Source organism: Oncorhynchus gorbuscha, linkage group LG16 (genome assembly GCF_021184085.1).
Source record: "Oncorhynchus gorbuscha isolate QuinsamMale2020 ecotype Even-year linkage group LG16, OgorEven_v1.0, whole genome shotgun sequence".
NCBI lineage: Eukaryota > Metazoa > Chordata > Actinopteri > Salmoniformes > Salmonidae > Oncorhynchus > Oncorhynchus gorbuscha.
In genome coordinates, this window is record NC_060188.1 from 43,665,705 (window position 1) to 43,678,325 (window position 12,621).

The 12,621-nt window shown below is 46.3% G+C and overlaps 1 protein-coding gene across 1 annotated transcript in view; it reads left to right on the forward strand.

Moving 5' to 3' along the window:
• Positions 1-12,621, forward strand: part of LOC123999213 (protein Jade-1-like) — a 141,399-nt gene that overhangs the window by 70,363 nt on the left and 58,415 nt on the right. The window contains exons 5-8 of the mRNA XM_046304758.1: positions 6,472-6,659; positions 8,343-8,554; positions 9,354-9,521; positions 11,381-11,497. Coding sequence (XP_046160714.1) covers positions 6,472-6,659; positions 8,343-8,554; positions 9,354-9,521; positions 11,381-11,497 — 685 coding nt within the window. The remainder of the gene's footprint in view (positions 1-6,471; positions 6,660-8,342; positions 8,555-9,353; positions 9,522-11,380; positions 11,498-12,621) is intronic.

Consider the following 12,621-nt stretch of genomic DNA (forward strand, 5'->3'; position numbering starts at 1 on the left):
CTCTGAACAGTTGAAGTTGAGATGTCTGTTACATGAACTCTGTGAAGCATTTATTTGGGCTGCAATTTCTGAGGTTGGTAACTAATGAACTGATCCTCTGCAGCACAGTCTACTCTGGGTCATCCTATCCTGTGGTGGTCGTCATGAGAGCCAGTTTCATCATAGCGCTTGATGGTTTTTGCAACTGCACTTGAAGAAACTTTCAAAGTTCTTGAAATTTTCCACATTGACTGGCCTTCATGTCTTAAAGTAATGTTGGACTGTCGTTTCTCTGCTTATTTGAGCTGTTCTTGCCATAATGTGGACTTGGTCTATTACCAAATAGGGCTATCTTCTGTATACCACGCCTACCTTGTCACAACACAACTGATTGGTTCAAACACATTAAGAAGGAAAGAAATTCCACAACTTAACTTTTTAAAAAGGCACACCTGTTATTTGAAATGCATTCCAGGTGACGACTCCATGAAGCTGGTTGAGAGAATGCCAAGAGTGTGCAAATCTGTCAAGGCAAATCTGTCAAGGCTACTTTGAACAATCTCAAGTATAAAATATATTTTGATTTGTTTAAAGCTTTTGGTTACTACATGATTCCATATGTGTTATTTCATAGTTTTGATGTCTTCACTATTGTTCTACAATGTAGAAAGTAGTAAAAATAAGGAGAAACCCTTGAATGAGTAGGTGTGTCCAAACTTTTGACTGGTACTGTACATTATAAATATCAAACCCTGTATCACTGGTTAGGGGAGACTTCTATCTCCCTGAAGTTTGAACCAAAGCCCTGTCCAAACACGTTTTAAAATATGCCATTCCTTCCTTTTAGAAATCTTCTCATCTGTTATGACATTGGTTAAGAGTTGTGGAAGCTATGCTGTGTGAGAACCTATCCAATCCTTTCTACATCAGTGATCATCTCAAGGAAGGATGCAACTTCAGAAGTTTTCCAAACAAGGCCGTAGTTGTGTGGGGCAGGAAGAGAAAATGAGAGCTGACAGTGTAGCACCCGAAATGTTCCTGTGGGTTGCAGACCGGCTGATGGAGTCAGCTCTCTCTGCTCTGGCCCGGCAACATGCTCGCCCACTTTCTCGTCCCCGGCCAGACCCAGCCATGACTGGGCAGGTTCGGCTCCCGGGCCCGACGCGTCTGCCACCTGATTGGCTTAGTGGGGGTGCTGGCCAGAGGGGGTCACAAAGGTCTGCTTTGTGCGCCTGCTGCCTGAGATGCTGCGGCCCCTCTATTTTCTCTCCACACTAGCCCTCTCTGATTCTATCTCCCGTTCTCCCTCTTCACTCACTAGCACTCCTAACACACTGCCCCTCTTTTGTACAGTAGCTTGCTCTCTCTCTCGGAGCCTCGCACAGTAGCCGCAAGATACACACACACACACACACACACACACACACACACACACACACACACACACACACACACACACACACACACACACACACACACACACACACACACACACACACACACACACACACACACACACACACACACACACACACACTCCAGATCCCCCAAGGCCAGTCAGTGTGCAATAAAACCCAAAGCCACATCCCCTCTGGGTCTGGGGTGGCGTGAAGGGAAGCATGTACTGGTGTTCGGTTGGAGGAGTTGAGAGTCTGAAGCCCTTTTGTTGTGTAAGTCAGGCCCCCCCGCTCCAGATACATATTCCACAGGGCAAAGAAGGATCAAAGCTGCCTCTGCTGTAAAGCCAGGACTCAAAGGAGAGCGAGGGAATATCCAAATATTTTTAGTTTCCCCACTTCTGTCTTGGGCACTTACCTTCCTTAGACAGGAGTGATGGTAACTTGGAACCTAGGATTTAGTCAATAATATAGCAATGATAGAGCTCTGATAGCCTTAGGCCATAATAATGTATAATATATGCTACTTAGCAAAAACTCTTATCCTTACGTGACTTCCATTTACAGTGAGGGCATACATTTCAGTACATGTGATCACTGCGGGAGTTGAACCCACAACCTTGTTGTTGCTAGCGCCACACTCTTACCAACTAGACCATTGTTTCCCAACCCTGGTCCTTGAGTACCTTCAACGGTATACATTTCTATTGCAACCCTGGACAGACGCACCTGATTCAACTTGCCCACTAAATCGTCAAGCCCTCAATGAGCTGAATGAAGTGTGTTTCGTTCAGGGCTACAACAACAAACCAAAAAAACGTGTACTGTTGGGAAACGCTGAACTCGACCACGTGACCCCAGGCCAGCATGCATTTGTCTGCCAGTGACCCCATGTAAGGATTGCGCAACAACAAAATAACAACCGTCACTACAGCTCCCTTCGTAGTCAGCTTTATTGAAGACTGATTTCCAGTTAACTGAAGATGGGTAGCTAGGACACATTTGCCCCTCTAATTTTACTGTCTGTCCCCTCATATCTAGAGTTAGATCTGTCTGGATTTGTTGTTTCATCATCTCTGTTGACCTGAGTCATCTCGCCCTCCTGCCCACATCGCTGTGACTCCACCCAGTCTGGCAGCCCAGAACAATTCTTCCCTCCTCTTCTCTTTCGCTCTGTCCTCTCTTACTGTCTCGCTGTTTTCGCTCTGGCCTCTCTTACTGTCTCGCTGTTTTCTCTCTGGCCTCTCTTACTGTCTCGCTGTTTTCTCTCTGGCCTCTCTTACTGTCTCGCTGTTTTCTCTCTGGCCTCTCTTACTGTCTCGCTGTTTTCTCTCTGGCCTCTCTTACTGTCTCGCTGTTTTCTCTCTGGCCTCTCTTACTGTCTCGCTGTTTTCTCTCTGGCCTCTCTTACTGTCTCGCTGTTTAATCTCTCTGGCCTCTCTTACTGTCTCGCTGTTTAATCTCTCTTTGTTATCTCTTACTGTCTGTCTCTATTTTCTATGTACTCTCCCATCCCTCCCTCCCTCTCGTTCGCTCATTGTTTATGTAGCCTGTGTTCAGGACATGTGACCCTGGCCAGAGAGAACACACCGTTCTCTCACCTCGCCCCTGTGGTTTCCCTCCACTTTCACAAGATATCTACAGTCAGTCACTGTACATACAGTGGGGCAAAAAAGTATTTAGTCAGCCACCAATTGTGCAAGTTCTCCCACTTAAAAAGATGAGTGGCCTGTAATCTTCATCATAGATACACTTCAACTATGACAGACAAAATGAGAAATTCCAGAAAATCACATTGTAGGATTTTTAATGAATTTATTTGCAAATTATGGTGGTAAATAAGTATTTGGTCACCTACAAACAAGCAAGATTCCTGGCTCTCACAGACCTGTAACTTCTTCTTTAAGAGGCTCCTCTGTCCACCACTCGTTACCTGTATTAATGGCACCTGTTTGAACTTGTTATCAGTATAAAAGACACATGTCCACAACCTCAAACAGCCACACTCCAAACTCCACTATGGCCAAGAACAAAGAGCTGTCAAAGGACACTAGAAACAAAATTGTAGACCTGCACCGGCTGGGAAGACTGAATCTGCAATAGGTAAGCAGCTTGGTTTGGAGAAATCAACTGTGGGAGCAATTATTAGGAAATGGAAGACATACAAGACCACTGATAATCTCCCTCGATCTGGGACTCCACACAAGATCTCACCCCGTGGGGTCAAAATGATCACAAGAACGGTGAGCAAAAATCCCAGAACCACACGGGGGGACCTAGTGAATGACCTGCAGAGAGCTGGGACCAAAGTAACAAAGCCTACCATCAGTAACACACTACGCCCGCCAGGGACTCAAATCCTGCAGTGCCAGACGTGTCCCCCTGCTTAAGCCAGTACATGTCCAGGCACATCTGAAGTTTGCTAGAGAGCATTTGGATGATCCAGAAGAAGATTGGGAGAATGTCATATGGTCAGATGAAACCAAAATAGAACTTTTTGGTAAAAACTCAACTTGTCGTGTTTGGAGGACAAAGAATGATGAGTTGCATCCAAAGAACACCATACCTACACCATACCCATGTGGAGCATGGGGGTGGAAACATCATGCTTTGGGGCTGTTTTTCTGCAAAGGGACCAGGATGACTGATCCGTGTAAAGGAAAGAATGAATGGGGACATGTATCGTGAGATTTTGAGGGAACCTCCTTCCATCAGCAAGGGCATTGAAGATGAAACGTGGCTGGGTCTTTCAGCATGACAATGATTCCAAACACACCACCTGGGCAACGGAGGAGTGGCTTCGTAAGAAGCATTTCAAGGTCCTGGAGTGGCCTAGCCAGTCTCCAGATCTCAACCCCATAGAAAATCTTTGGAGGGAGTTGAAAGTCCATGTTGCCCAGCAACAGCCCCAAAACATCACTGCTCTAGAGTAGATCTGCATGGTGGAATTGGCCAAAATACCAGCAACAGTGTGTGAAAACCTTGTGAAGACTTACAGAAAACGTTTGACCTCTGTCATTGCCAACAAAGAGTATTTAACAAAGTATTGAGAAACTTTTGTTATTGACCAAATACTTATTTTTCCACCATAATTTGCAAATAAATACATTAAAAATCCTACAATGTGATTTTCTGGATTTTTTTCCCTTCTCATTTTGTCTGTAATAGTTGAAGTGTACCTATGATGAAAATGTCAGGCCTCATCTTTTTAAGTGGGAGAACTTGCACAATTGTTGGCTGACTAAATACCTTTTTTGCCCCACTGTAGATACACTACGCTGGAAATGATAGACAGAGGAGCATTAGGTTAGCCACCTTCTGTCTGCGTCTCTGCAAACTCCACGATGTGAATCTCTCTGATCACCACTTCAGACAATCCACTCTTCCTGTAGCTCTGAACACCTTTTAGGCTCGCTCATCTTGCCTGGGGAGTTAATTACAGTTATTGAAGCTGGGGGGGTGCAACGGACAGTAGAAGGGGATTATCTAATGAAAAGATAACCAATGTAATAAGGCACAACAACTCTGTATGAAAATGTACGGAATGATTCTCTTCCCCCGCGTGCGAATGTAAGCCACTCACATTTGATATTTTCCTGTTTTTTAAAAATATTTTTAGATGGAGATCATAGTGTCTGTGGTGGCGGAGGGATGGAGGCAACAGGCTGCTAGCAGCAGTAAGGCAGCTGTAGGGGGATTTCTCAGGCCTCGCACTATTTGCATGATTTTTACATCAGATGTGTCGGCCAGGGAAGTGGAGGAAGTGTTGGGAGCGAAGTGTCTGTGCGTCCCAAATGGCAACCTATTCCCTATAATGTGCACCACTTTTGACTTAGCACCGCGAGGAATACGATGCCATTTTGGGACACGCAGCGTGCCTGTGTATAAACAGCCTGTACGCTACCCACCCTCCGACGCAGTGAGGCAGGAGCCATGGTGATGTTGAGGATATGACCTGTTTCAGATTAGAGACCGACTCTGTCATTATCACATCGCTTCCCACTCACTCAAAGGTCACGATTTGAGTGCAGGTGGAGGAGATGACGAGGTGCGAGTGTGTGTATCCATCCGTGTGTGTTTTTGTTTCTTTGCGCACTGATAGGACTGGAAAACCCTAAGTTGTGTACCGGTCTGGGAACAAGCGGTGATGTGTGTGGTAACTGGGCGGGAAAAAATAGTCCGGCCCAGGAAATAATTCAAGTAAACCCATTTGACCCCAGTCTTGCAATGTTGATAAGTAAAGCGCTGCGTGTGTACAGCCATTCCCAAAATCAGAATGCAATGTTCCCATTCCACACAAGCATACTAATGATTAGCATTCACAATATATTAGTCCCCAACAACTCGTGTTAAAACCAAACAAACCCGAAGTAGATCACAGTGACAACAAATGTAAATCATTTGTTCAGTTAGTTGTCAATTAATTCCCTCCATTGAACTCCAGTGGAGAAAAACATAGATTTGACTCTGTGTGTGAGAGCGAGAGATCCTTACAGAAATGTTTACGCTTATGGGCTCCCCTCCCAGTGGGTCAAGTGGCGTTCCCTGACCCCATTTCCCATGGCATAGTAAGAAGGGCATGAGGCGCCGTGGGGAGGGAGGAGAGTGACACGCTGCTCAGACAGAGAAGATGATGACTCCAGCTATGCCCCTCCCCAATGGCCTAGGGCTGCCTGTGCGCTGCTGACATACCCCCATGTCTGGGCAGACCGACACAACACAGGGCCTGTGTATGGAACAGAGGGCTGTACTGTAGGAATGTCAGGATGACACGCTATGCTCCCAAAGAACACCCTGTTCCCTGTGTAGTGCACTACTTTTGACCAGAACCCTGGTGGGGCCCTGATCAAACGATTCCTTGACTGGCTCATAAGTCCAAAAGGAAATGTTTATTTCCTTCACTGTACGTGTTTCAGTCAGTTAATGAAATAGAAATGGAGTAAAAGTTAAAACGGTGTGTTTTCTCTCTCTCTCTCTCTCTCTCTCTCTCTCTCTCTCTCTCTCTCTCTCTCTCTCTCTGTCTCTCTCTGTCTCTCTGTCTCTCTGTCTCTCTGTCTCTCTGTCTCTCTGTCTCTCTGTGTGTGTGTGTTGACAGGATGCTACCGGAGGTGGGGCGTATCCCGTTCTACTGGCCTGTGCAGGGCCAAGGCCGGGGATGTGTACTGGGCCTGGGGCTGAGCCAGAGGGACATGAAGACCACCGATGAGCCCCACAGTCGCTATGACCTGGATGACATGGACGTGTCCTGGCTGGAGCTGGTCAACCAGGAGTTTAGGGAACTGGGTGAGAGACTTCTTCGGAGTCCTATCCCGGCACCCTTTATAGTTGCACTACTTTTGAGCAGGGTCCATAGGGCTCTGGTCAAATGTAGGGCACTATGTAAGGGAATAGGGTTCCATTTGGAATGAGAACCTTCAAATCAACCTCAACAGGACTTCATTAGCCTATCGATTTTGTTGCGTCTGTTTAGTTTGAGCATTTAGTCTAGAATGTGATGCAAAAGCTCGTAAAACAACTCACTCACACACTGACTGGGCTACTGTGGATAAGCATTTTACCAGCTATTGTATGACCATCCTGCAGTATGACCGTACTATTGTACCTCTACTCCATTGTGAAAACTTGCGTCCTCAAAAATATCAACTGCAGACACATTTTAAAGGAGAAAACGCATCTCATAGAGTGATGGTCTGCCATTCACCATTTCGGACGCAAGCCAGGGCCTGTGGCCAGGGAGGGTTGGTAGTGCTGGTCAGAGAGGTTTGTTCTTTCAATGTTCGGTCGGCGCCGTATGTTTCATTGCTTGACTGCCGACATTTTCTCCCGTTTCTCGATGTAGAATCGAGGTTTTGCAAATTACGGGCTGGCACTCTGTTCAGAGGTGCTAAGTACTCTCGGCTGTTCAACGCTACCGGTGTGTCCATGCCTTAACACTTCACCCTAACACACACAGTCCTCCTCTCCACAACTCCACTACTCCTCATCACTCTTTTATTGTGGAGTAGTGACATTGGAGAGAGGAGTTTTGGGGGTCAGAAGTGTGCGCCTCCCTGCACTCTGTCCACACAGAGGGATATTCCCACTGTTGAGCCCAGTCTCTATCAACTGCTCTCTGGCTGGCTACTGTAGCTGACCCTGAAGCTCGCTCTCTCTCTACATCACAGACCCAGTTTATTTACAATCTGATCTTGTGCTCATAGATAAGAAATATAATTGCATTTTTAAATCCCTCAGGCCCGGGGTTATTTACTCTGCTTTTTAAATAGTTTTTCCTCAAATGGGTTGCTTCTCATAACCCCAATGTCTAGACCAAACAAGCACTTGCTTGTTGCCGGGTTACAGTATAATGCCATATCGCAACACCGATAGGCTGATACAGCATGCTCCATCTTTTATTTTGATCTCTCTCTCGCTTTACCAACATGCCTCACTCCATTTCTCTTTCTCTCGCTCTCTCTCTTTTCCCCACATGAAGTTATGTACTTACACGCCCGCGTTCCCACTGAAACGTTTGTTCCTCGAGCCTCTCCCTATTTACAAGATGTAAATGTCACTGGCTCCGAAGTGAATGGTTAACTAAACTCCGCTTCTTCCTGGTTTGCTTTTAAAAACAACTCTTTAATCACTGATCACTGAACACTGTACAGTATGTAACCCATGGGAGGCCTTTTCCCAGTACTTATAAAACATGGTCTGACACATGGCCGTTTGCTTTCGGGCTGTGGCTGTTGGAATTTGGCAAGAATCCGAAGAAGTACAAGACCAATTTATAGCCGGGGTTTAATAGTACAAAATGTTCTGCAAATGAAAGACAAACACAGTTGAGTTAAACACAAAGCACGTGCCAATCCAGTTACTTGAGTCCGATATGAATTCCCATAGGTGACGGCCGAGCCTGAGCCATGTGACTAACTGTGACCCTCTGCTCCATCTCTCCCAAACGTATGACTCCTTCCCCTCCCTCAGCGCTGCCGGAGCTGGACGAGCTGACCATGGAGCGTGTTCTGGTGGAGCTGGAGAGCCAGTGTGAGGAGAACATGCAGCAGGCCATAGAGACGGAGGAGGGTCTGGGCATCGAGTACGATGAGGACGTGGTGTGCGACGTGTGCCGGTCCCCCGAAGGAGAAGACGGCAACGAGATGGTCTTCTGTGACAAGTGCAACATCTGCGTACATCAGGTGCAGATCAGGGTTGGGTGGAGGTGGGATAGAGGAGGGGACAATTAAAAGTTGTAGGGATATTAAGATTTGTCTTTTGAAAGAGGGTGTACGTGTTTAGTGAGCGTTAAGTCTGTTTGGGCAGTGTTACGGGTGTTTTTGGGGGTCAGGATGCGATTGGGGGGGGGGGGGGGGGGGGTTGTAGTTCTTTTGGATCATGGAAAGATTTACATAAAGATCAAAGGTGGTCATTTAGGTTTGTTTATAGTTGTGGGGAGAAACTGGATACTCTACTCGTTTCTTTCTTTGACTACTTACCTCCAACTGTCAGATCATACAGAAACTCTCCCTGTTAATGGAATTCTGGGTATTTGACGACTATAAACAGCAAGAAAAACACATCCCAGAAATAGAAACATCAACTTCATGTTTTTAGTTTTTTAGACTGGAGTTTTTTGTTTGTTTGGGTGGAATGGTGTTAATTGGTTTGACAATCCCCTGACAGTTATACAGCTGATACAGCTCTATCAACCTCCTCCTTTCACCACTGTTTTGACATGTTTGAAAATAGTCCCTCTCCATCTCCTCCCAATCCCTCTCTCTCCATCTCATCTTTCCCTCTCCTCTCCCTCTCCTCCATCTCCACCACCGCCTCCCTCCCTCTCTCACTCTCCTCCCCCATCCCTTTCCCTTTCTCCATCTCATCTTTCCCTCTCCTCTCCCTCTCCTCCATCTCCACCACCGTCTTTCCCTTTCCCCCACCCCTCCTCGCCTCCCTCCCTCTCTCACTCTCCTCCCCCATCCCTCTGTCTCTCCCCAGGCGTGTTATGGGATCCTGAAGGTCCCACAGGGGAACTGGCTGTGCCGAACCTGCGCCCTGGGGGTGCAACCCAAATGTCTGCTGTGCCCCAAAAGAGGCGGAGCCCTGAAGCCCACCCGCAGTGGAACCAAGTGGGTCCACGTCAGCTGTGCCTTATGGATCCCCGAGGTGAGCCCACTGGGCACACACACCTGCACAGACCCACACACACATACACACATGCACATACGCATACATATTCATACTCACCTCCACATTATACACATGTACACACACATTTATAGACCTTCAATATATGCAATCATATTAATGATTAATATATATGCAAATGCACACGCTCCCACTCCTAAACAAGACAAGCACACACACCTTGAGCATCAACATTACTGGGACAGTAAGACAAACATGTGGTTATGCTAAGGCCCGCTGCTCAAAGCGGCGTGAAGCACTTAGGTCCCTGTTAATGAAGTGCCTTTTGGTGTCCTGAACCCTTTTAGCAATAATTGTATTCTGTCACATTGATTGGACTAATTCTTATCGTTGTTCTTGTTTGTTTTACTTCCCTCACCAACGTCTTTGAATGGAAATGAATTTGCGTCCTGCTCTCTTTTCTCTCTCTCTCTCTCTCTCTCTCTCTCTCTCTCTCTCTTCTCTCTCTCTCTCTCTGCACTAAAGACACAGGCAGGGAGGGGTAGTTAATAAGAAGCTGTGGCGGAGATGGGAATTTCACGGGCGTCAGGGGGCTTTCAGCTTTGAGAGGGTCCGGCATCAGCTGAGGGTGTATCTCTCTCACTTAGTCTTCAAATGCAACCCTCCAAACCCCCTCCGCCCCGTTCTATACCTCTCTCCAAACCCCCTCCGCCCCGTTCTATACCTCTCTCCAAACCCCCTCCGCCCCGTTCTATACCTCTCTCCAAACCCCCTCCGCCCGTTCTATACCTCTCTCCAAACCCCTCCGCCCCGTTCTATACCTCTCTCCAAACCCCTCCGCCCGTTCTATACCTCTCTCCAAACCCCCTCCGCCCCGTTCTATACCTCTCTCCAAACCCCCTCCGCCCCGTTCTATACCTCTCTCCAAACCCCTCCGCCCCGTTCTATACCTCTCTCCAAACCCCCTCCCCCTCCGCCCCGTTCTATACCTCTCTCTGCAACACTCCCCCTCCGCCCCGTTCTATACCTCTCTCTGCAACACTCCAAACCCCTCCGCCCCGTTCTATACCTCTCTGCAACACTCCAAACCCCCTCCGCCCCTATTCCAAAATAAGGCCAACCTCAATTTTCCACCTTTTCCTTCAGGCTTTTGATTTCCTCCTCATTTCCAGTTGTCACTTTTAAATGAAAGCTTTTAATTTCCTTTTGGTAATGTGAACTAATTGGAGCCGGAATAAGGGGAAGGAGCGATTTTTGAAAAGTAACAAGCGCGTGCGCACACACACACACACACACACACACACACCGAGAGAAAGACACTTGGAAAGAGACCCAGTCCTCCATCTTGAGAGTTGAAGACTCTTGGATATCCTAATCAAGAGAGGACAAAAGCTAGGGAGGGGAAGGAAGATGGTGATGCCTGCATAGAGCGAGAGCATAGCCCTCCACTCTGTGTGAAAGGCCTGGTTCAATGGCTGCAATCAGAATGGGGGAGGATTCACGCAGCATTTCATGGACTATCAGGGAGAGGAGGGGATGGAGGAAGTCCGGATTGTCTGCCAGTTATTAGGGCCTGGGCATGAAGGATGAGGCCTTTACAGAAATACTCTTTTCAGAGAGAGGAATATGAATGTGGGGGAATGAATGTCGGAAGCTGGGCGGAAGGAAAGATCCTTTCAAGGGATGACACTGGGCTCTAGGAATATAGACTTCGCAGAGAATGTGACATTCGGTGAAAGAACTACTTACAATCTCAGTCTGTATTAATGTCTGTGAAGCAAAGTGCTTGATGAGCATCTGTCAAAACTGTTCTGTGTGTATTCATGTCTTGTAAGACACATCTGTTTTGACTGTGTGTGTGTGTGTGTGTTATCTAGGTGAGTATAGGCTGCCCGGAGAAGATGGAGCCCATTACCAAGGTGTCCCACATCCCCTCCAGCCGCTGGGCCCTGTTCTGCAGCCTGTGTCGAGAACACACAGGCACCTGCATACAGGTGAGCCACACACATTAACAGAAAACACCACTTTACTGCACCCAGTACACACAATCGTATCACCAGACCGATGCATTTCTACACAACATTCTATGCGCGCACACACGCAGTAAGCCCCCCTTTTCATATTAGCATTTCCGTGCACCTGCGGGTGTTAAAGATGCCATGAAGGTGTGATAAGGAGTTCTTCATTTGAATTTAATTTAAGTTTCTCTTTAGCAGCACATACTTGACCCACCATCTATTTTCGGTCTTATGTTTAAAAAACAAACATGTAAATGGTGTTTTTTTGCATTGGATAAAAGTACAGACTCAGAGCTTCAAAATGGCATATCAGATACTGTAGTTAGAGGAAACATGGGGATGTAATACGGTTTTAAAAGTCGATACATTTATAATCCCATTTAGGAGAAAAAAGCATTCAAACATTTTGCTGTGGCTTTCACACTTGCGCTACATGAGTCCTTGGGAAATGTAGGTTTTTAGAAACGTAACACTTTAACCAAATTCCCCAAAATGATTTTTGTTCTCACCCCTTTAGGCAAACCATTTACAGTATTAAATTGCCTGTTCTTGTATAATAAAGATCACCTTTCACATTGAACAGCTACAGTGCTGCTCTTTGTTTACACCCATGTAGCATCGTTCTGAGGCTCTAGACCCACCCATCTCTTAAAGAATTCACAATAGAACACATGTGATTGTGGCCATGTGCTGAAGCAGTGAGGTAATGCTTAAAAAACAAATGAAGAAAAGTGCTAAAGGCGGTAGCCTAAATTTAGGAAAACGTCAAACACCACAAGGTAAAAACAATATTTAGACCTAGGCCTATATCATAAGATTCTTTCAGTAACTTTGGTTCAGGTTAAGATATGAACAAACAAATCTAGCCTGAAAGCATACTGTACATTCAGAAAGTATTCATACCCCTTGACTTTTTCCACGTTTTGTTACGTTACAGCCTTATTCTAAAATGGATTAAATAAATAAAAATAAGCCCTCCTCAATCTACACACAATACCCCATAATGACAAAGTGAAAAACTGTTTTTTAGAAAGGTTTGCAAATGTATTAAAAATAAAAAGGCATTCAGAGCCTTTGATATGAGACTTGAAATTGAGCTC